This window comes from Bufo bufo, chromosome 1, assembly GCF_905171765.1.
Source record: "Bufo bufo chromosome 1, aBufBuf1.1, whole genome shotgun sequence".
Taxonomy (NCBI): Eukaryota; Metazoa; Chordata; class Amphibia; order Anura; family Bufonidae; genus Bufo; species Bufo bufo.
Window position 1 is genome coordinate 109715435 of NC_053389.1, and position 25261 is coordinate 109740695.

The following is a 25261-nucleotide window of genomic DNA, read 5'->3' on the forward strand; positions in this document are numbered from 1 at the left end:
GAATAGCGCAGGCAACAAGGATCGTGGCGACGGCCGTTTCGCGCCTCAGTGCATTGCATGCTAGGGTGTGGAAGGCGGGATTCAGGGGGCCCAAGTAAATATTTGCCCAGGGTCCAATCAATATTAAAGACGGCCCTGGTCATCAATATAGGAAAAGCGGAGAACCCCTTTAGAGCGTTAACACAGCTTAGGCAAACATTTTCTCAGGATATGACAGTCAACTTAAAGAACATGTCCACACATTTTTATGGTTGCGTACTAGGCACACCCCACATCTGCATAAGTTCCTATTATGCATTATAGATGCAGCCAGCCTGAGCTGGGCTCCATGAAAGCGGCCATTGGTGGTATGGATGCCCTTGCAATAAGACATCATATAATCCTCAGCCTGTGGTTGAAAGGTTGTTTCATGCGTCTTCCCTATCCACAAAATAAAAAACATTTCTTTCTGTAAAGTCGCATTCACACAGTCAGTGTTTGGTCAGTGATTTCCATCAGTTATTGTTAGCCAAAAACAGGTGCGGGTCAAAGATACAGAACAGATACAAATAGATCTTATCATTATACCTTATTTCTCTGTAGCCAACACTCCTGGTTTTGGCTCACAATCACTAATCAAAATCACTGACCAAAACACTGATGTGTGAAAGAGGCCCAAGGCCTATTGCACACGGCCGTATGGCTTTTTCAGTGTTTTGCGGTCCGCAAAAAACGGATCCGCAAGAAATACGAATGACATCTGTGTGCATTACGTTTTTTGCGGAACGTAACAGCTGGCCCCTAATAGAACAGTACTATCCTTGTCTGTTATGCGGACAATAATAGGACATGTTCCATCTTTGAACGGAATGGAAATATGGAAACGGAATGCATACGGGAATACATTCAGTTTTTTTTGCGGACCCATTAAAATGAATGGTTCCGTATACGGACCGCAAAAAACGGAACGTTAACGGGAAAAAAAAGAACGTTCATGTGTAAGAGGCCTCAGGCCTAGCTCACACTACAGTGATTTGGTCAGTTATTTATATCAGTGATTGTTAGCCAATACCAGAAATGGAGCCTCCAAAGTGCTCAGGTATAATGACAAGATCGGCCCCTGTTCTGTATTTTTGACCCACTCCAGGTTTTGGCTAACAATCACTGATGGAAATAACCGATCACACACTGACCAAACACTGACTGTGTGAAAGTGGCCTAATGGCTTATGCACAAAAACATATTTTCTTTCTGTGTCTGTTCCGTTTTTGTGGACCGTATGCTGGACCATTCATTTCAATGGGTCTGCAAAAAAAAATGGAAGTTACTCCCTGTGAATTCCATTTCCGTATGTCTGTACCACAAAATGGTAGAACATGTCCTATTATTGTCCGCATTACGGATAAGGATAGGACTGTTCTATTAGGGGCCAGCTGTTCTGTTCCACTAAATACGTAATGCATACGGACATCATCTGCATTTTTTGTGGATCCGTTTTTTTTACGGACAGCAAAATACATACGGTCGTGTGCATGAGCCCTAAGGCCTAGTTTACAATTCAGTGTTTTGGTCGGTGATTTCCAACCAGAACCAGAAGTGGAACCTCTAAAGCAGGAGTGCACAACCTGCGGCCCCCAGAGCTAAGATTTGCGGCCCCCGTCCTCCTAGACAGAAACACAGCTGATCGTAAAATCAGCTGTGTTTCTGCCCGCAGCGCCACACAATGGATCATTACAGCTCCTGCCCCTGCACTGTAGCAGGACGGGTCGTCGGCTGTCAGTGACAGCGGGGGAGCCGAGGAGAAGGTAGAAGCAGTTATCAGCGCTTCTGCCTTCTCCTCACACAGGTGAGCGCTATGTAGGGTGGACCCGGCTTGGCGGCAGAGGAGCGCAGAGCTGCAGGGTTAGGAGACCTGATCAGCTCTGCCTGTGTACAATGCCCCCACCGCAGGCTGGTTTCCCCTGTAACTGGGGCTCCTTTAGATGCCCCAGTTACAGTGGAAATAGTGCAAAAAAAAGTCTGTGTCCCCAAAGGTCTTTCAGTGACCTCTTGGGGACAAATTATGGGGAAAAAATATATTAAACAAGTAAAAAAATAATTTGAAAAAATATAATAAATCACAAATAAAAAAAAAAAAATATGATGTGGCAAAAAAAAAAAAATATAAAAAAAATAAAATGCAAATTAAAGGAAAAAAATAAAAGGAAAAATTGCTAAGTAAAAGAGTGTTCACTGCCCCCTAACAGTCTTTTTATGATCCCTTGTCATTATATGGCAAAAATATATTTGAAATTTAAAAAAAAAATAAAAATAATTAAAAAAATAATAAAATACAAATAAAATTAAAAAAAATAAAAAAGTGCAAAATAGTAGTGTTCATTGTCCCCCAACAGTCTTTTTATGACCTCTTGGGGGAGATATTATGTGGCAAAAATATATTTAAATAATAAGTAATAAACCAATTATAAAAAAAAATACAATAAAATATTATTAAAATACAAATAAAAGTAATAAATAAAAGGGAAAGAGTGAAAAATTCACAAAAAGTGTCAGTGTCCCCCCAAAGGTCTTTTTATGACCTCTTGGGGGATATTATTTGTAGCAGAAATATATTAAAAATTAAGTTAAAAAAGATAAAAAAATAATACAATACATAAAAGAGAAAACACCCACACCAACCAAAACTGTTGCCATTATCGCCCATGTGAAACTAACTATACATATAAATATAACAAAACGACAGACACAAAATAGGGAATTAATTATAATAATTTATTTTGGTGTCACTTTGCATATTTAAAGAATAAGGAGCTATAGTTTGAAAAAAAAATACTTTTTAAAAATGTTTTGTGCAGTTTTCCCCAAATAAAACTAAAAAATAAATTATAAGGCCCTATCTGTCAAGGGAAAAATTGTTGCAAAAATTATTTTGGTAGTCCTAACACATAAAAAAGTTACAACCGTTCGAACCACCAGGTGCACAAAAACACAAAAAAGTGTCTTTTCAGGCCTGGTTATTAAAGTGTTAACCAATAAGCGCTTTCCCCACTAGTAAGAGAAAGTGATTACTGGTTATTGCAGGGCGACTGTAACTGGCAGGAGGCGGTAATAACCAGGGAGCACGGCCTCTGCAGTGAGGGAAATCACTGATTTATGAACAAGTTCCTGCAGCGTGACCCCTGAACCAGAAGATGCATACTTACCTGCTCCATGCCGCTCTGCCTCCCTGCTCCATGCCGCCCTGCGACTGGCTGCAGCAGTGACACGCTGCTTGTGGCCACATCACCGCTGAAGCCAGTGATTGGCTGCAGAGGTACATGTGGCCATGCACTGACAGGTGTAATCAGCGCCGGTAGCAGGTAAGTATAACTCTTCGGTTTCAGGGGCCATGCTGCAAGAGCTTGTTAAAAATAAATTTTTACTGGTAAATCCCTTTAAGCCAGGGGCGGATTAGCCATAGATCTCACAGGGAAATTTCCCGGGGGGGGGGGGGGGCCGTCTGGGCCCTCCTCACGGCCGGCCAGTGAGAGTTTTTGGTGATGTATAATGTGCTACAATATGGTATTGCTGGCCCGGACTTCCATCAATTTGTACCCGACTACAAAACGGGGCCACTGTTAGTATTTTTCCAGGGCCAGCAGCGAGATACTCAGGTCAATTACTAGAAACACGTCTTCATAGGGACACTCACTCATGATAACTGGCGGTATAATCGTGCCGCACATCTCTCTGTGATCAGGGATGTGCTACTGATAGTCAATGTAACTAAATGAAGGAGGAATGACTGTAATAGCGATCATTCCTCCCCAGTCACTTTACATCGGCCTGTGTACATTGCGGCCCCTTGAAATAGAGCGATGTGACAATGTGGCCCTCGGACCAAAAAGGTTGTGCACTCCTGCTCTAAAGAGATAAGGTGTAATGGAAAGATTTTCACCTGTTCAGTGGTTTTGACCCACTCCTGAAGTGTGAACTAACGCTGGGTTCACACCAGAGCGTACTGAACGTACGCTCTGTATGCGCGATTGTATGGGCGTTTGCAATCACGCATACAGAGACAAGGGAACGCCCAGTGTCGCGCGTTCCCGGAAGTCTATGTACGGGAACGCGCGACACTACGCCCCAAAGAAGCTCCTGAACTTCTTGGGGCGTCGGGCGTTTTACAGCGCGATCGTACGCGCTGTAAAACGCCCAGGTGAGAACCATACCGATAGGGAAGCATTGGTTTCTCCTTGTTGAGCGTTTTACAGCGCGTTGGAACGCGCTGTAAAACGCTCAGGTCTGAACCGGCTGTAAGCCTAAGAAGGTTCTGTCTGCTTGACTGTAAGCATGGTATAACATATTACAGATCTGTTCTTCACTTAAGAAAAGTATTTTAACACATAATTGAATTGCACATTATTATTTTTATTTACCGAATCGAACGTCTTCCATTTTGTATTCAATAAGGTCAGGAGGTCTCAAACAAATTTCCTTCATGTTAACGTCTTTCCTACAAAAAAATATATACCGTAGGAACATCAGTATCACTTGATAGAACACGCACAATTTTCTTTAAAGGGAGCCTGTCACCTAATCTGAGCGTTTTAGACTGCTCAGATCAGGTTATAGACTCTTTTGACCCTTATTACAATGGTACCTTTCTTTTCTGTGTCCCTCGTCGAGATCATGAAAAATAAAGTTTTTAAAAGTATGCAAATAAGCTTCTGCAAGTGCCAAGGGGGCGGCGTTACTGTCGCAAGTGCCCAGGCCCCTCGGCGATGTGCCCAGAAAACCACACGTATTTCAGCCCTCTGTCCTGCCCTTCTTTCCTATTATTACCTCCTCCTCTGCCTCCCAGATCTCGCCCACAGTAGGCCCACACATGCGCACTGCTTTGCCCATTATGGGCAGAGGAACAGCTTTTCATATTGCGCATGCGCCTGCCAACTAAAGAGCACTCCGCTGATACTTGCCGCCCCGCCGCCCTCTGGTGCTGCTCATAACTTCCGCCGGCTGGAGGTAGAGGAGGAGATAATAGGAAAGAAAGGCGGGCCAGAGGGCTGAAAGAGGTTTGTTTTTCTGGGCACATCACCGAGGGGCCTGGGCACTTGCGACAGTAACGCCGCCCCCTGGGCATTTGCAGAAGCTCATTTGCATATGCTTAAAAAGTGTCTTTTTCATGATCTCGACGAGGGACACAGAAAAGAAAGGTACCATTGTAATAAGGGTCAAAGAGTCTATACCCTGATCAGATTAGGTGACAGACTCCCTTTAAGGGTGTGTCCACATAGGAAGGAATTTGTGCAGGAAAAAGCCATGACATCCACAGGAAAATCCTCATTTCTCTCCTTTACAGCATTAGGATATTAATATTTCTTTTTCAGAATTTATCTATCAAGTAATAAAAACGGCATACGTACCGTTGAGATTTATTCAAGTTATATGCATAGCCTAGAAAGAAAAGAAAAAAAACAACTTTTTTTGACAGTTCCACTTTTTGGAGACTATTAAGCATTACACTGCACTGAAGAATTTTGGCACAATTTGCATCATTCCAATCGACTCATGCACCTTTTAACAATATTGATTTATTTTCTCTAGTATTTGTAGATTGCAGCCAATATTTGGACTTGGTTACATTGAAAATGATCTTTTCAAGCAGCATGTAGAGGTACAACGTATATCCTTGTACATAACACCTCAGACACTTGGCCCCATGAGGCCGCTCGCCTTAGGAGCTACGTGTCACATCTTGGAAGTCACACTTACCTTTCTTGCGATGTCTGCGAGTGATGAGGATCACAGCTGTGAGGAGGAGAAGGAACAGGGAAAGGGTTGCCAGGATATATCCGAGTTGTTGGAAGAAGTGATGTCTGTTTTCTGGAATTATTACATTGATCACTTTATGTTCCCGGATGGTATTGGAATCTGCGGATATGAAAATTAGACCTTAGAAATCAGTGAGAAAGAAGGGGGATCTATAGCATGGATGTACTATCACACTATTCTCTTAGACACCCATGACATTTATGGGACAGGGTGTTAAAGGGGTTATCTGCAAATTAATCCTGTGGATAGGTCATCAATATCATATTGTCGAGGGTCCAAATCCCAACACAACAGCTGATCAGCTGTTTCGGGAAGCGGTGAGTGCAGAAGCCTCTTGGGATCTTAGACCCCTTTCAGACAAGCGATACGGATTAGGTCCGGATGCGTTCCAGATGCATTCAGTTAAAAATGCGTGATTTTGCAAGCAAGTTCAGTCAGTTTTGTCTGCAATTGCGTTCAGTTTTTTTCCGCGCGGGTGCAATGCACATTGATGCGTTTTTCACGTGCGTGATAAAAAACTGAAGGTTTACAAACAACATCTCTTAGCAACCATCTGTGAAAAATGTATCGCTTCTGCACTTGCTTGCAGCCCCATCCACTTCTATGGAGCCAGCGTTGCGTGAAAAACGCAGAATATAGAACATGCTGTGATTTTCACGCAAGGCACAAGTGATGCGTGAAAAACAACGCTCATATACACAGACCCACTGAAATGAATGGGTCAGGATTCAGTGCCGGTGCTATGCGTTCACGTCACGCATTGCACCCGTGCGGAATACTCGCTCGTGTGAAAGGGGCCTTACCAAACAGCGCTAAAAATCGTATAGCAGCTGTGCTTCGTATTGCAACTCAGACCCTTCGACTTGAATGGAGCTGAGCCTTAACTAGACCATGTGACCGATGTACGGTGATGTTAGATGGCCTAGGAAGAGGTTTCAGCGCTGCATTTGTCTTTTCGGAAAGTTAATGAATAAATTCTACAGCCAGAGTGCGGATTCATCCTCGTATAAACTCACCCCCCATTCCCCACTGCATCAAGCACACACGTCTTGTCAGTCTCCCACCACTTGCATTTAGCACAAAACCAAAGGATTAAGCATGTTGAACCCACCATGTCCAATCCTTCTGTTTACTGATATTTGTTACATAGCTGTTAAGGTTGGAAAAGGACAAAAGTCCATCAAGTTGTCATGGGACAGTTAGGAAACCATCATATTTTAGATAGTTGGTCATCCCTCCGAAAATCAGTGGGTTCAGCTAACTTTCTTGTATTGTGTATGAGCACCTTAACAGTGATGGATTAAAGGGGTTGTCCCATCTGGGCTATTTATGGCGTAACAATAGGATATGCCATGACAATAGGTGCAGGTCCCACTTCTGGGACCTCTGCTATCTCAAAAACGGAGCTCTGAAGTGAACAGAGAGCAAACCGTGCATGCATAGGCACCATGGCATTTGCCGCTATAGGATTTCTGAAAATAACCAAGCGCCATATATTTTCAGAAGTGTCTTAGGGGTGAATGGGGGAGTGCCTGCGCTGGCTTGTCTTGCTCTCCATTTACTTCTGGGAATAGCTAAGTGCTTCATTCAGCTATTTTCTGAAGACCCATAATCATAAACGTACAGTATATGCCATAAGTAGATTTTTGTTACACATTTTGAATCATATGGTATATTACCTGCAGCAGGTGCTACGATAGTTTTCTTGGGTTCTTCTATTTTTGGGGGTTCTTTTGGTGGATCATAGACAGTTAAGTGAAAAATCCTGCGTTCATGGAGACCACAGTAGTGATGGTGTAGATGACAGGAGTAAGTTCCTTCATCTCCTTTTGTCAAGTCTGATATGAGAAGTGTGAAATCTCCATAAGCAAAAGCCATATCAGTCACATTCATTTTCCTCCTGATAAAGAGGGGACCATATGACCTTTTCTCCCCTGAAGCATACATGTCAATCAAACGGTCTGCTTTGTCATGAGAGATTCCTGGAGCTTGACGATCCCAATGCACCACTTGCTGGTCTTCTTCACGATGTCGGTCAGTCCATATGTGGTTCCAGTTCTCACAGGGAAGTACAACATTGGATCCAACAAGTGCAACAACAACAGCCTTTTCGCCATCCCAGTACATCTTCACCCTACGTTCTGAGAGAAGAAACATACACGATATCCTTGTAAAAGTACGATTATGATGTCTACAGCCGGTTTAGTCATGAGTCAGATACAATATCTCAACAGTGACGGTAATCCTAACTTATTCTGTCAGGCATTCAATGCTTGAGTGCAAGGAACTAACAACTGGAAGTATGGTGCACCTGCTAACAGAGCCCACTACTAAGCTTATCTTAAAGGGGTTCTCTGGGATTTTAATATTGATGACCTATCCTCAGAATAGGTCATGAATATCAGATCAGTGGGGGGGTCTGACACCCGGCACCCCCGCCGATCAGCTGGTTGAAGAAAAGGCCTCCTTTGTTTGTTTACCTGCTCGCCATGGACAGTTCGGTGGCGTGGAGGTATAACTACTGTACAAGCCATCCCATTCATTTCAATGGGACAGCTCCTTCCTATACAAGTGTATAGGAAGGAGCTGTCCCATAGAAGTGTATGGGATGGCATGTAGTTACACATGCTCACCGCTGCGCTGTCGACATCAAGCAAGTAAACATTGAAGGGAAGGCTGCGCTCGCATGGAGCGCGGACTTCTCTTTAACCAGCTGATCAGCCGGGGTGTCGGGTTTCGGACCCCCACTGATCTGATATTGATGACCTATCCTGAGGATAGGTCATCAATATTAAAATCCCGGAAAACCCCTTTAATGTGAAAAGGGAAATATCCCGATACTACAGCTTTAGTGTTGGAAAGAATGCATAAGAACTTGGATCCTGTGATGGATCAGTCCCTGTCCTTCCTTACCTGACTTTGTGATATTCAGCTGGACCCTGACCGTCTCATCCAGGTGACAGTAGTGATGATGTAGGTTACATGAATACAGTCCTTGATCGCTCATGGATACAGCTTTATGGAAGATCAAAATATAGTTGTTATGGTTAGTTGTTAATTTTCAGATATTTCTGTACTAAATAAATTTCTCAAATTAAAAAAATAAGTAATTTTTATCTAAAGGTTTATGGGTTTAGAACAATATGTCTGTTTTCTTCAACAAACAAAGCCATTGAGAAATACATGCAATACAACACAAAGTCACCACATCTGAAGACATCCACCTTGGAGATTATTTCTTTTTATATTGGATTAAAAACAAAAATGACTGCTGTTATGGAAACGGTCCGTGCCCACTGCCACTCCTCTCTGGCGGGTGGGCATGGCCTCGGCCTTGCTTACTGCTTCATAGTATCAAAGGCTCTGGCGTTCTGGTCTTATCAGCGTCTCTCTCTCCCTGATCCAGCCACTGCAGTAACACTGTCCTCCCATGCAAGTTGAGGCCTGCTTCTTGCCAGCATGCATCACACAGCCTGTAAGGCTGGTGTGTTCTCTCTTAAAGGGCCACTGTGCGCACCCTAATCTTCCCCAACCAATGGCTGCCTACCCTGGGGTACTTAAGGTGCCTGAGCAATAGGTTCATTTGCTTGTTCTGTGTACTGATTTCTGCCCCATTTCTGGAATTGACCCTTCGCAGCCTGACCTGACTTTAACTTGTTCTACATGCTGACCCTGAGCTGTCTGCCCTGACCTTTGGGTGTTTACTGGACTACAGTTTCACCTGTTCCCTCCACAACAATATCTCTGTGGGTCAGCTGTCACTTGAACACAGAGTACTCCAAGAGGTGATAGCCTGGTGATTCCCCTGCAGCGTCCAGACCTGTACAGGGTTAGAGGATGAAGACCGGGGGGCCACTTAGATAATGCCTTAGGAGCAGCCCCAAGCCACATCTGTTCAAGTGACACAGCGAATCCACATCCACTTTGTTATAACAACTTTCTTCCAAAAATACACTACACTTGCCTATAAGTTATTGTCTGGTATTGTGACTTAGCAAAGTCACACACAAACTTTGTACAGATATGTGTTAGTTTTTGGAAAAAAAAGTCCTACCACCTCCAGTCTCCACAAATTTGTTGACCTGACTGGCATAAAACCTTTTTTGCTAATCTGTCACCTAATTGTTGGCAAGGCAATGGGGTGATGTATGAAGGTACCATGTCAGTCTGATCATTAGCGGCATCAACCCAGTCCTATCAATAATGGAAATAGGTGATCTAGGTTTATAAGGAGGTGCCTAAAGGAGTTTTCTGGAAGTTAAATATTCATAACCTATCCTTAGGATAGGTCATCAATATAAGATCATTATGGGTCTGACTCCTGGTACCCCCATCTCAGCTGAAAGAAGGAACAGCGGAGCACCCAAACTAGCTCTTTTTGTACTCTGTGTATTTTGGGCAAAATAACAGATTCTTTCAGGATTAGATGCTGTCATACCTTTTATCACTAAAGAAAAATTGCCACTTTGGAAGGCCGAATTTGACACCATGATTCGTCCTTGGTTGTATCCACTGTAGATGCGTTGATCCCCTGCAGAAAACATGTCCAGAAGACGCTCTCCTCGGTACACTCCTTGACTGCTGTAGAGATCCCAGTGTACAACTCTCTGCCTGTCTTTAAGGCTGTCCTGTGTCCACACCATGCGGTTACTGTGGCATGATAAATGAGTCTGGGACCCAGATGGTGCACTGATGTTAGATACTGATATGACCACACTCTCGGGATTCTGTTGGCTGGCAGGCACTATAGAGACAATATTGAGGAATTAGTTCATTAAGATGTTTTGGTCTGTCTTTGTATGCAAGGGTAATTATTGCTTCTACCACTGGAAAACATTTCTAAATTAGATTCAAGTCTGCATTCTAGAGAGTACTTCTGTAGCTAATAGCACACACACGTTAAAGGGGTTATCCAAACTTGTAAACACCTCCCTTTCCAATATCTGGGCCCCTCATGCAGAGAATACTTACCTGGTCCCCAACGCCTGTGTCCTTCCGCATCCTTCCACAGACACACTGCATTTTCCTGTCATGCAGATCATAATATCTGGCGACGGAGGGTGCAGCCAATCGCAGGCCGTGCAGCCGACCTGCACCCCTTGCGTCATGGGTGACGTCACTCGTGACGCAATGGGGCAGGTCACCATCGTGGCCTACTATTGGCTGCGCGCCCCTGTCGGCTGATGTTGTGATCTGCTTCACAGAGATGCAGCGACGGACAGGGAGGGATCCGGAAGGACTCAAGTGTCGGGAACAGGTAAGTATTCTCTGTATGTGGGGCCTGGGCATTGTTGGGGGGGGATGGTTTACAGGTTTGGATAACCCCTTTAGGAAACATTAGAAGTTCTGTGCCCATTCTAGAGTGTCCAGTGCACTTTGTAGTAAGCTAAGACAACTTCAAAACGCGCTAATCTCTCTCTGTTATCTATAAAATCTTGAGTATTGGCATGCACAATGAGAGCTTGCCAAGAGCTGACCTGAAGCTAAGGGCACATTCACATGGCTGTAGTGCCACTGTGTCCGGGTCGTGGACTGCAAACCGCGGGTCCACAAAGCACAGGCACCAGCCGTGTGAACTCTGCATCATGGTGCAGACCCATGGACTTCGCTGGGTCAGTGATCTGCAAGGTACGGCGAAAGATAAGACTACCTTTTGCAGGGTGGAGTCACGGACCCAGAAGTCCACGAAAACACGCAGAAGCCCTTACATGGGCTTTTGGGTCCATGCTTCCATTTCACAAAAGATAGGACATGTTCTATCTTTTGCTGTATATCTTGCAGATCGCGGACCTATTGAAGTCAATGGGTTTGCACCATGTTGCGGAGTTCACATGGTTAGGGTCCATGTTTTGTGTATCTGCGGATTACAGTCGGCAGTCCGCAACAGGGGCACGGCGGCACCACGACCATGTGAATGGGCCCTAAGTGACTGTTTATTAACTCTGTATACATGTTATCTCTGCTTATTATCTGTAGACAATTACATATAGTGCTTTATTTTTCATATTATTCACTAAAATCACTATTAATCATTTAGCAATTATGTGTTAGCCTGATGTCGTTTTACAGTGGATTCTGGGATACGGGATAAATTAGTTGCAACCTGATTCTCCTGGACTCCAATGCAAAATCTGTGTCAGAAGGGCCTCTGAGCTCCCTCAAGCACCAGGGCCAAGGTGATACTGCTACCTCTACACCCTCTACAGTTACACCTCTTTGGTTTAAAGAAATTGATAGTTTTTTTTATGGCCAGGCTATGTTATGGGCCAGTGTTCGCCAACCTGTGGTAATCCAGCTGTTACAAAACTACAACTCCAAGAATACCCTGACAGCCTGCAGCTATCAGAGCATGATGAGAGTTGAAGTTTTGCAACATGACTGCTGCAGACTTTGCACATATCACTGCTACTTAAAACAGTGCAGTGCATTTTGTACCCAGATTTTCTTGCTGCACATCTAAAATCAATGGACTTTTGACAGTAATTTTTGACCGTGGATGTCAATGCATATGTCGGTGCAAGACATCACTCGGCTATAAATAATAGAGATTGGCCCCATTAGTGAGAGAACCCCTCTGTCAGCTTAAAGGAATTTTCATGTACAGTACTATCCTCAGGATAGGTCAGATCGGTGGAAGTACCGTTACCCCCATCAGTCTACTGACCCTGGAAACGATACAGTAGATGGAGCCGGAAGCACAGGATTCTGTTCACTGTGTATTGGTTGTGCTGTGGTACTGCAGCTCAGCTCCCATTCAAGGGAACGCCTAGAAACTACACAGTGGACAAAGGCTTCCATCCACTGTGTAGTTTTTGGTGCCGGCAACTGACCGAACCAGCTGATCAGTTTAATATAAGGCTACTTTCACATCTGCGACATGGAGATCCGCCGTCTGATCCAGCAGAGAATGCATGGAATTGCCCGGACACAAACCACAGCATGCAGGTTTGTGTCCAGACAATTCTCTGCATTTTTGCTAGAATGCGGCTGGATCTCCAGCAGACCCCGTGGGGCCGGCGGGCATTCGGTTTGCATCTGGCAATTCCAGTTCCGCAGATGTGAAAGTAGCCTTAGTTGTGTTGGAAACCCCCCCAGATATTCTATTGATGACCTATCCGAAGGAATGTTCTATGTTGGTTAATGCCGACAACCCATTTTAAATCCATATCCTGACTTTCATAGAAGAGGTTAACATCTCTAGGAAAACGTTCCAGGTCTAGCCAAGCTATAAAAATACTGAATTTGCCAATGCACATACTTTTGCTTTCTTCATCAAATTTTATTCCTGCAGTTATAAAGAAAAGATTTGGAATTGAAAAAGCTTAATCTAAAAAATCCTATGGAATTTCAACTACAAACACTACAGGACTGTGTATAACAAAGTGAAACAGATGGGTATTTGGGCTTTACGATGACTGAGTCTCCACCGATGCATAGAAGCTTCCTCTCAATTTCTGGTTCCAATTTAAACCTGGACACATGGCCAAAAAGTATTTGGAAAGGGGACTGGTAAATATGCAAAAGGTGGCAGGTCCCATATGAACTTTTGATATCAAACCCCTTCTCAAAGCGGATCCAGTTTTATTCACTTCTAAATGGGACGATAGATTACAAAAAACATTAAGGCACTTGCCATTTCTAGACAGTTATTTTAAAGGGTTTCTGTCACCCCGCAAAACTCATTATTTTTTTTTTGGATAGTTAGATTCCTCATAGTGCGATATAGTAGAATATAATGCTCTTACTTACTTTCATGCGGCCGATTCTTTATAAAACAAACTTTTATAATATGTAAATGAGGGCTCTACCAGCAAGTAGGGCGTCTACTTGCTGGTAGCTGCTGCAGAAATCCGCCCCCTCGCCGTGTTGATTGACAGGGCCAGCCGTGATCTCCTCCTCTGGCCGGCCCTGTCAGTAATTCAAAAATCGCGCGCCTCGCGTCATTCGGCGCAGGCGCTCTGAGATGAGGAGGCTCGTATCCTCAGCACTCCCTCAGTGCGCCTGCGCCGATGACATCACCGAAAGAGAAGACGTCATCGGCGCAGGCGCACTGAGGGAGTGCTGAGGAGACGAGCCTCCTCATCTCAGAGCGCCTGCGCCGAATGACGCGAGGCGCCTGATTTTTGAATTACTGACAGGGCCGGCCGGAGGAGGAGATCACGGCTGGCCCTGTCAATCAACACGGCGAGGGGGCGGATTTCTGCAGCAGCTACCAGCAAGTAGACGCCCTACTTGCTGGTAGAGCCCTCATTTACATATTATAAAAGTTCGTTTTATAAAGAATCGGCCGCATGAAAGTAAGTAAGAGCATTATATTCTCCTATATCGCACTATGAGGAATCTAACTATCAAAAAAAAAAAAAAAAGAGTTTTGCGGAGTGACAGAAACCCTTTAAGTTCAACCCATATAATACCACCATATAGGCTCAGGATTAGTCATGCCATATTCGATTTTGCAATATTTCGCGAATATTCGATTGAATATTTGTCTTATATTGGTCGAAATTGAATATTCATCATTATTCTATTTATCACAAATAATATGCGATTTAATTATTTGCGTATTGAGATTTTCTTTTAACTGTATAAGGCAACTTTCCTATTGGTTGGCTATGGCTATGGCTAATATGTGTATTTTACGAATATTTGCTATATTGCTATATATTTTTGTTTTAGAATATTACGAATATTCTAAAAAACAAAGTTATAGCAATATAGCAAATATTCGTAAAATACACATATAGACTGCAATTTAGCTAATATAGTGCTATAGTATTTTTTTTTTTGTCTGATTTTTTTTTGTCTCTTAAGTTCAGATTTGGAAAAAATGTACACTATAAAAAAAAATACTATAGCACTATATTAGCTAAATTGCAGTCTATATGTGTATTTCACAAATATTCGCTATATTGCTATAACTTCGTGTTTTAGAATATGACGAATATTCAAAAAAACAAAGTTATAGCAATATAGCGAATATATTCGTTATTTAGAATATTCGTATTCTCTATTCGAATATTCGCGCTCAACACTACTCAGGATGATATTACAATGTACCCTTTTCACATCACTTTTGAAAAGTGTCCAAAATATGAAGCCAATGTGGGATCAAACCAGTATTTTAAGGAAGGTTCTCACCTGAGTAGAGATATGCAACTGGACCTGAAAGGAAAAAAAAAACAGAGAAGTGTTAGGCCTTTTGTGTACATTTATCTCAAGTTTTTTACAATACATAAAGGGGGTTGTCCGGGCTTTTTTTTTTAAATCAGATACATTTTTATTATTTTGTAAAAATTAACAATATCATTTTACAAAATTCTTGTGTCATATATTATGCAACACAGTGCAAAAATACTCATTGTACAAAACAGGATATTGTCCGGGCTTTTAATATTGATGACCTATCCTCAGGTGCCGGGTGTTGGACCCCAGCTGGTCAGCTGTATGATGAGAACGGCATGCATGTGCACCGCTGCTGTATATGGCAAAGCAGTAGCAGAGCAGGAAGAGAAACGGGAGACGGCACTGCTCGTGCCGTTTCCTCCTACAGATTTCACGCTAGATCTTCAATCAAGATGGCGGCAGCTGGCTCTTCACGATCAAATGGATGAGGGTAATGGATTTATTTTTTATTTTACACTGTATTACTGCTATTAGATGCCGTGATCATGTATAAACACGCATTTGAGGGGTACAATGACAGGGAGCAGCACAATCACCGCTCCCTGTCATTTCATCCACTATTTACATAGAAATGTGCTTTGTGACGAAGTAGTTCGTCACAAAGTAAATTATTTTCTAAAATTCGGCAAAGCATCTCTACTCATAATACTTTACTGTGACAACCAGAGACGTAACGGTAAGCTCCCCCACTGCAAAATCCGTAACATAATGGGCTATTTATAATACTGGTGATTTCCTATGTAGTAGAGTGGCCCTTGAGTCTTCATCACGCACCAAGGCCAGGTGGGCCTGCTTCCCTTTAGCTATTTCCTGGCTACTCCACTGAAATCCATATAAATCGTCACAGTCACTTTTCAGCTTGTGCTGTGTACATCGGGGCCAGTCATAAGGAGACAGATAAAGTGTCAACCTATTTACAGCCGGGGACGGACACAGCTCTGCTCCACCTGCCTCCTTTCACTCCCTGCACAATGAATACTGCATATGGCACAGAGCATGCCCACAACACCCTCCCACAGAAATCAATGAAACATTTTTAGCTTTAAATTTATAAAGCCCGGATGCTGGCTTTAAAGGGAACCTGTCATGTGGATATTTGATTATAATCTAACTAAATTATATACAATCATTAACTACTAAAAAGTGCCTTAGATGTATTCACTTACTGGTGTGACAGATGGTTACCTCATAATATACACACAAAGATGCCGCATGCTAATGAGCTGATTTGAGTCCAGCGTGATGTCATTGAGTCCAGCGTTTATTTCATTCAGAACTATAGCCATTCCCCTGCCCACCTGCTGCTGATTCATATGGAAAATAACTATCAATCAGCAGCAGGTAGGCGGGAAGAGTCAGAAGCTCATAAATATTCATGGCTCATCATTATGAGCTGGAGCTTTTCAATACAAGATGTTGGCAGATTGACTGGGTCAATTAAAGAAAGTGACCCAGCATTTTGCTAAGAGAATCAGTCACTTATTTATGTTGCCCTTAGTTAGGACACCATAAAACTGGTGACAGGTTCCCTTTAAATTGAATGTCTGCAGTGGTTACTTTGCCATGTGCTGCAAGTTTATGATAAAATAATATTCACAGCTGCAAGAAACTGAGCTTTTACAATGTTAGGCTCAGCTGCCAAAATGTAGGGATGTGGTTGTAATTCTGTGGAGGGCAGAGTGGGCTGTAGAAAGTAAGATGATGCTGTACATTAGCTATCCTATAATTATATTTCATTAGCATTTTTCTGCAATGTGCTTACACTGCTATAATAAAGCATTGGGAAGACCGAGACGTAATAACAGAGCAGTCATTAACTGCTGGTTGTATAAGGAATGTCAATATGTATAGAAAAGAAAAAAATAGTGTTGATTCCTATGGCAACCAATTTGAACACAGTACTCAGACTCCTAATTGGTGCCATTGAGACCTTTATATGAATAGAAATGCAGGTCTTGCCTATAGCATCTAATCAAATTGCAGATATAATTCCTCTAGTTCATTTCGGGGAATGAACATAGTGACCTAATTGGCTGCTATGGACCATACCAATATTGTACTCTTCTTAATTATCAATACTGTTTAAGAAAAACTGGCCTTGTTACCTGTAGCAACCAATCACAGTGCAGCTTTCATTTTTCTAGAGCAGTTTGAAAAAAAACGAAAGCTATGCTGTGATTGGTTACTAAGGGCAACAAGGTCACACTTTCAATTTTAATAAATGAGGCCTATGTTTTTATTTTTCACCCTTTACTATATGAAATGGAATTGATTTGGATATATCTGTAAATGAAAATACTCAATATGAGTTTCAGGAATCTTACAGGATAGGCCATCGATACAAGATCAATAGGGTCCGACACCCTGCACCCCTGCCAATCGGCTGGTCCCAAGTAGCACTGCTTCCATTGAAGTGAATAAGAGCAGCGCTACAGTGACCAGCTCCATCCACTAGACCAGTGTTTCTCAACTCCAGGGCGCACCTGCCGGTCATGATTTGACAATATCCCACAGAATGAATACCCCCTTCAAGCGACATCCAGTTTTTTAAATCTGACGTGTCAGTTTATCTGGTGATAGCTTTGGAACACTTTTACTTATCCAAGCTATTCTGAGATGGTTTTCTCGTGACACATTGTGCTTCATGTTAGTGGTGAATTGGTGTTTATGCGTTTTACCTTTATGCATAAAAAAAAATCCAAAATTTGCAGAAAGTTTGGAAAAATTAGCTATTTTCAAAATTAGAATTTCTCTGCTTTTAAGACGGATAGTGATACTTCATAAAATAGTTATTACTACATATTCCCCATATGTCTACTTTATGTTGGCATCATTTTGTAAATGTCTTTTTTTTTTCAGGAAGTTAGAAGCAAACCCACTTTTTTAAGGACAAGTTCAGTCACTTTGTGGGACTTACATAGTGGAATGTAACAATAAGACAGCACTACTCACTGGATTTCCAGCTGTTCCAGTCTGTGGCGGTGCCGGTAGAGTCGAATCCCGGTCTCTTGGTCCCCGTAAACGTCAGAAAATGATATAAAGCCATGGCACTCCGATAGATATTGTTCTTTTCCTTATTTTATTGCACCTAGTCACAGCAACGTTTCGACCTTGCGGTCTTTATCAAGCTCACAATACAGTACCACCATAGTGAACATTTAAATACCATTATAGTACCTCTCATTGGTTACATCTTTCCCCGCCTCGTTAACCCCTCCTGCTTCTCAATCTGCAGTTACACCTTCATGCAGTTACTTATCATATTCACATACCGTGCCCCATGGTGCAGGAGCATCCCCTGGACTTTCATTCTCAAATTTCCTTTCGGCAAATTCTAAACGATTGGTGTCCTTCTATTCACAATGTGCATGCGTCCTGACATCATCCCACACTTCTGCCCTAAGGCGAACACTTTTTCTGGGTCCCGTCATCTCGCGGTTGTCTAGACACACCTCCGGTCACATGACCCAATCACCTGACCCCGTGTCACTATGACGCTGTATCTCACATGTTCTCTGCCGATCACCTGACTTCTGGTTGCCCAGTTACCAGATGCCAGATCATATTAGCAGCAAACCTTCTGGGAATCCACCAGCTAAAAATATACTTTAGACAGGGAGACAATGCGATCACTCCGGTATCCCTGTGGTCAGGGTACATCAATTTGGCATTCCTTTAATACTGTACCTTTAATGGGGTTTCAATGAACAAGTACCAATAGGCAATGAAATGATTCATAAAGAAATGATGACATTGAAAAATGTGGGCCTATTTCTAAAGAGTGATTTCCAGCCTCCTATATACAATAAGGCTATTGAGACCTTTGTCTCCCTTGTCAGGTCGGGGGTAGAGAGACTCAAGAAACATCCTGGGGGTCTTAATATCTCAAACCTGACGAGAGGTGAGAAGGTAGCTTTAACATCATTAAAGAACAGGAAAGAAATAACCATCAAGAGGGCAGGAGCCACTGTGGTGATGGATACTGAGAAATATAAATCAGAGGTTATGAGACAGGAACAAGATACAGAAGTTTACAGACCATTGAGTCAGGACCCGAAATGGGCTATTACACGCAAAATCAGGTTATCGGCAGATAATGCTTTTGCAAATGACCTGATAGATGAGAACTTGCATACCTATCTCGTACCACAGAATCCAGTGACTCCTCTACTATATGTCCTCCTGAAAATACATAAGGCATTAAGGGACCCCCCTGGACGCCCGATAGTGTCAGGTATAGGGTCCGTATTCTCCAATGCAGCCACCTTCCTGGATAAAGTATTAAGACCATATGCAGTAGAGGCTAAATCCTATGTGAGGGATACTACCGATTTCTTATCTAGGATTAGCACCATTGGATTTGAAGAGGAGGATGTGCTGGTATCTTTTGACGTTACCAGTCTCTATACCAGCATAGACCACTAGACCACAAACTAGGCTTGGAGGCAGTTTCTATTCCATAGTCTGATCCCTCTAGGGCTTTCTTTGTGTCCCTACTAGAAATTCTGCTGTACTGTAACTACTTTCTGTTTGAGGACTTGTTTTATGAGCAGTGTCGGGGTACCGCAATGGGGTCGGACGTGGCCGCGACATATGCTAATATATACATGTCCAATTTGGAGGAGTCATATATATATCAGTCCGCCCTCTACACAAATGTGAGAGGGTGGATGAGGTATATAGATGATTTTTTTGGGTTTGGAGTGGTACTGTGACTGATTTACATGCCTTCCATGAATATGTCAATCAGTTGCACGATCAGTTAAAATTTACTAAGGTTTTCGCTACAGAATCCCTGCAGTTTCTAGATATATTGGTCTATGTTAAGGAAGGCAAATTGGAGACCGATCTGTTTATTAAACTTACGGATCGGAATAGCATGTTACGTTTCGATAGTGCACATCCTAGGAGGAAACTGGAATCCCTACCATACAGCCAATTTTTACGAGCCAGAAGAATAGTGTCAGAGGAAGACCTGATAGATGACAGATTACAAAATATGGGACAAAGATTCAGGGATAGGAAGTATCCCAAAAATTTTATAGACCGACATCTTGAGAGGGCTAGACACAGTGAACAACAGGGAGAATAAAAGAACATAATTCTATTTGTGTCGACATATACGAGAATGACTAATAAGATATCTGATATATTGAGACACAACTGGCATATTCCAGGGAACTCAAGTCTCCCGGACGTTCAGGGAGTCTCCCGCTATTAGATAGCGGCTCCCTGACGCCCGCAAGTGAGACAATAGGTCCCGGAATCTTTCCAGCACCTGGAGCAGTGTTTCGTCGCGTGTGCACTTACAGTGCAAGAAGAAGCCGATGCAGTTCGCAACGGCGCATCTGAGCCTGTGCGCACGCGCGGGATAATGTCAAAGAGGGGAGGGAGGGGAGGCAGGGAGAGGCGGCACTGTCCTTTCCGACACCTGTAGCATGTGCAAGAGGAAGCCGATGGCAGTCCGCAACTAACTGGATGTCTGGTCTCAAAGAGGGGGGGAGGGAGGCGGGGAGAGGCAGCACTAAGAATCAGTCAGTGACTGTATTCCAAAGGGGGAGGAGGGGGAGGGGAGAGGCGGCACTAAGAATCAGTCAGTGACTGTATTCCAAAGAGGGAGGAGGGAGGGAGGCGGGGAGAGGCGGCACTAAGAATCAGTCAGTGACTGTTTGCCGAAAAGAGAGAGTGTCGTGAGGCAGAGTCAGTGACGCAGTGACTATCAATATATATCTGATCACTCAGCAGTAACAACTGAGCTCAGCACCATGGCAGAATCAGCAAGTAAAAAAAAGAAGTACCAAACACACTTAACCCCTGACTACACTAAAGTGTACCCTTGTCTAATAGGGGTAAAAAATAATGAAAGTGTAGCTCGCTGCACTGTTTGCAGCAGTGATTTTTCAATTTCCCATGGTGGGTTAAATGACTTTAAGAGACATGTTGAGGTGAGTAACTTTAATTATGTGTGACACTTTACCGTTAAAGGGCTTCTGTCACCCCCCAAAACTCATTTTTCATTTTTGGGCAATCCTTATTGGATGACTATCCCACGCCTGCACCTTACGTGTCTTCATTCGGCGCAGGCGCTCTGAGAGAAGGACGCTCACTTCCTCAGTGCGCCTGCGCCGATGACGTCACCTCTAAACCCGAAAGAGAAGACGTCATCGGCGCAGGCGCACTGAGGAAGTGCTGAGGAAGCGAGCGTCCTTCTCTCAGAGCGCCTGCGCCGAATGAAGACACGTAAGGTGCAGGCGCGGGATTTGAAATGCTGACAGGGCCAGCCGGAGGAGGAGAGCGCTCGCTGGCCCTGTCAATCAACAGGAGGAGGGGCGTTTTTTTGAAAGGAGGATGCGGCGGCTACCAGCAAGTAGACGCCCTACTTGCTGGTAGTGAAGTCATTTGCATATTTTAAAAGCTTGATTTTTTTATGAAACGAAGCCACAGACCAAAGTAAGAGCCCTATATAGGGAATAGTCGTCCAATAAGGATTTTAATATGCACAAAAATTAGTTTTGGGGGGGTGACAGAAGCCCTTTAACCCTTTAGGCAAAAAAGGAAAAAGAGTCCTTGGTCAGACTCTTTTTCCTTTTTTGCACCCATGTTATAATCCATTTTAGGCCTGAAAATTAGTTCAACCCCCAAAACATTGTATATTTTCTGAAAGCCAAGACCCTTTAGAATAAAATAGTGGCAGTTGCAAATTTGCATGTTGCACGATATTAGCGCAACGTATTATCAAAACCAAAACGTTTTTGAAAAATGCACTTAAGTTAAATGTAGTGCCCAACACACAATAAAATACAAATAGTTTTTACAAGATATAAAAGATAAGGTTATAATGAGTAAAAAGATACCCAACATGCACAGGTTAAAAATGGTGTGCCTCCGTGAAACTACGACAAAATTCAATACCCCCAAAAAGTCCATTACATAACACAATATAAAAAGGGTACACCTTATGCTTTTATTTCTTTTAGGGACTTCAGCATATTAGGAAGGCTAAGCACAGGGAAGGCTGCTCAAGTATTTCACAGTTCTTTTCAGCAGAAAACCAAAGTCTGACAGAGAAGTTCACTAGAGCTGAGGTATACTTTACATCTTTCGTTGTTGAGCATAACCTGCCATTCCAGGTGTGTAAGCACACAGGCAAGCTATTCAGGAAAATGTTTCCTGATTCAGAAATAGCAAAAAACGATGCCTGTTCATCAACAAAGACAGCAGCTATCATGAACATGGCACTGGAACCTGAATGTTCAGAGGAACTGTACAAGTTCATTAGGATAGAAAAAAGACCATATAGTATTTTGGTTGACGAAAGCAATGATATCATGTGTGAGAAGGAATGTGCCATTTTAGTCAGGTACTACCATGAAACACAGGGTAAGGTAACAGTTGGATTTGTAGACATGCCAGTGTGCAATGATGCCACAGCTGCAAATATATTCAACTCCATTGCATCATCCATGCATGACAAAGGCCTTGAATGGTCGAATTGTGTAGGATTTAGCAGTGATAACTGCAATGTTATGATTGGCAAAAACAACTCTGTATTGTAAAGAGTGAAAGCACAGGCCCCTCATATTTACAGTGTTGGCTGTCCAAGTCACCTGGTCAACATTTGTGCCAAAACTGCGGCTAAGGAGCTTTCAATGTCACCTGAAGAACTGCTCATTGACATCTATTACTACTTTGAGAAAAGTTCCAAGAGAAGAGAAGACCTAAAACAGTTTCAAGAGTTCTGCAATGTTGCCCAGCAGAGAGTACAAAAGCATTGTCCTACCCGCTGGCTTTCTTTAGGAAAAGGTTTGGACCATCTGCTCCACCAATGGCCAGCTTTTCTATAATTTTTTGAATCAAAAAGTGAGAATCTGAAGTCATCTAATATTCTGAAAAGGCTGAAAGATCCCCAAATGAAACTATATGCATGCTTTTTACATAATGTCACACAGTGCTTTGACAAATTCAATTTGATATTTCAAAATAAGGCACCTATCCTCTTCAAGTTGAATCAGAGCGTACAACAGCTCCTGCATGACATGGCGAGTAGATTTATTAAGTCGAAGGTATTGAGAGAAAACAACATTCGGGAAATAGATGTAAGCAACACTGAAATGTACCTTCAAGATGAAGAGCTATTTGTTGGGTACCTGGCCAGGATGCAGTTGCTAAGTGAGGAAGGACAAGAGATGCCCCCTTACAAGACAAAGCAGTTCTTTAAAGATGTCAGAGCATTCTATGTCAGGAGCATTAAAAAAATCTTGGAGAAGTTCCCAATGGGAGACCAAGTCTTGAAGAATCTGTCAGTGGTTAATATGGAAAACCAAGATGAGGTGAATCCAGAGCAAATTTTGATTTTGGCAGAGAGATTTCCAAATGTGATCAAGGCAGATGCCAGAGAACAGCTCCACTTGGAAGTCCTGGATTATATCTCAACAAATCTTGAGGGACTGGTGCCAAACTACAAAAGTTTACCAGTAGATGAATTCTGGGGGAAGCTGTCCAAAGTAAAATCTGTGAGCACAGGGCAGTTTAGGTTTAAAGAGCTCTGCCAGCTGGTGAAGTTGCTTTTGGTGCTGCCAAATTCTAATTGTGATGTGGAAAGGGCATTCAGCATTGTGCGTCACATTAAGACGGAATTCAGAAGTCAGCTGTCTCACAAAACTCTTGTGAATCTGATGTCTTGCAAAATTAACAAATTTATTGACACAGACTGCTACGAGTTTGAGACTTCCAGCAAAATGCTGAAATCTGCCAAACAAGCTACTAGACAGTGCAATGAAAGTTTGCAAAAGAATTAGAAAAGCTATTTCTTCCTGTGTCGTAACTGGATTTTGTAGATTGTTATAACACATGGCCAGACCTGGTGCGGTGTAATCTACACCTTGAGATGTTACTGTTCTTGTTTCTTTTTGGTCATACATTATATAATGTTATATATATGTTTGGAAAATGTAATAAAAAGTTTGTGAAAAGAAAAAAAAGAAAACCTCCCTGAAATAAGTTTTTGCAGGTTGGGATGTCTGATATTCTGACTCAATCTTTTCCAAGGGTAGAGGAGTCTCAGTCTCATCCCTTGATGTCATACAAGAAACCAAAGAATCTGAGTGATAGCTTGACATCTGCAGATGTAAAGGTGAAGATAAAGCAGGAAAGGAGAAATGGGTGTTACCCGTGCTTGGCCTGCTGCAATTGCAGCAGCCTAATCAGGGATGACTCCTTTTGCCACCCAAGAACGGGAAAAAAATATAACATCAATGATTACCACACCTGTAATTCAGACTTTGTTAAATATAGCTTTTAATGTCCGTGTGGCCTCCTATACATTGGGGAGACGACGCAGCCTTGCAAGAATAGGATCAACCAGCATAGATATACGATCCGAAAGATATTAACTAAGAAACAGAATCAACTGAATCAGGACTGTGGGGAAGAGTTACCTGTACCAGAACCCTTTTGGAGATATTGACATAATATCTCACAATTGAGATCTAGGATTATAGATAGTGTTCCCATACTTAGGAGAGGAGGTGATAGGGAAAAACTACTGAAAAGGAAGGAATTAAGATGGATCTTTGAATTAGATACCATGGAACCTAAAGGTTTGAATAGGGAATTTAAGGTGGGCTCTCTCTTCTGAACCCCATGTAAGATGTGTATTTTAGTAATTTAAGTAAAAGTACCCGGCTAATAGCCGTGTTTTTTAATTATAATGAACCCTTCTCTGTCTCCATTTTAGGAGGAACTGTGCACATGCTGCGGGAGGATCGAACTTGGACTATAGAATAGAGGACTTGGACCCTAGATGAGGGACTCTGGAGGAATACATTGATTATAAGTAAAAGCTATTAATGATATCTCTTTTGGGACACATGCTGCCACTGTGATATATACTGTGTAGATGGATGTATAGATAAGGAATAAGGCCTTATTCACACGTCCGTTGTTTCTTTCCTGATCTGTTCCATTTTTTTGCGGAACAGATCTGGACCCATTCATTTTCAATGGGTCCTGAAAAAAAATCAGACATTGAGCTGTCCGTTTTTTTTCAGGACCCATTGAAAATGAATGGGTCCAGATCTGGAAAGAAACAACGGACGTGTGAATAGAGCCTAATAGAAATATTTAGAATATGGGGAGATTCATTGGTTGCAGCACCTAAGGATGAACCAAATTAATGTTAAAAGTATTCATAGGTATTAAATGGGGATGCTGTGGTGGCAAGGCTGGATACATAAGGTACAGGTATATCCGCAAAGACCTGGAGGGACAGCTGAAGGGGAGGATTCCT

At 42.6% G+C, this 25261-nt stretch overlaps 1 protein-coding gene across 1 annotated transcript in view; it reads right to left on the bottom strand.

Annotated features, from left to right (window-relative positions):
* MXRA8 (matrix remodeling associated 8) overlaps positions 1-25261 on the bottom strand; it is a 72620-nt gene that overhangs the window by 15600 nt on the left and 31759 nt on the right. The window contains exons 2-8 of the mRNA XM_040427915.1: positions 14929-14952; positions 10229-10534; positions 8704-8805; positions 7470-7931; positions 5731-5889; positions 5382-5412; positions 4395-4471 (exon numbers count right to left, since the gene is read on the bottom strand). Of these exons, the coding sequence (XP_040283849.1) occupies positions 4395-4471; positions 5382-5412; positions 5731-5889; positions 7470-7931; positions 8704-8805; positions 10229-10534; positions 14929-14952 (1161 nt within the window). The remainder of the gene's footprint in view (positions 1-4394; positions 4472-5381; positions 5413-5730; positions 5890-7469; positions 7932-8703; positions 8806-10228; positions 10535-14928; positions 14953-25261) is intronic.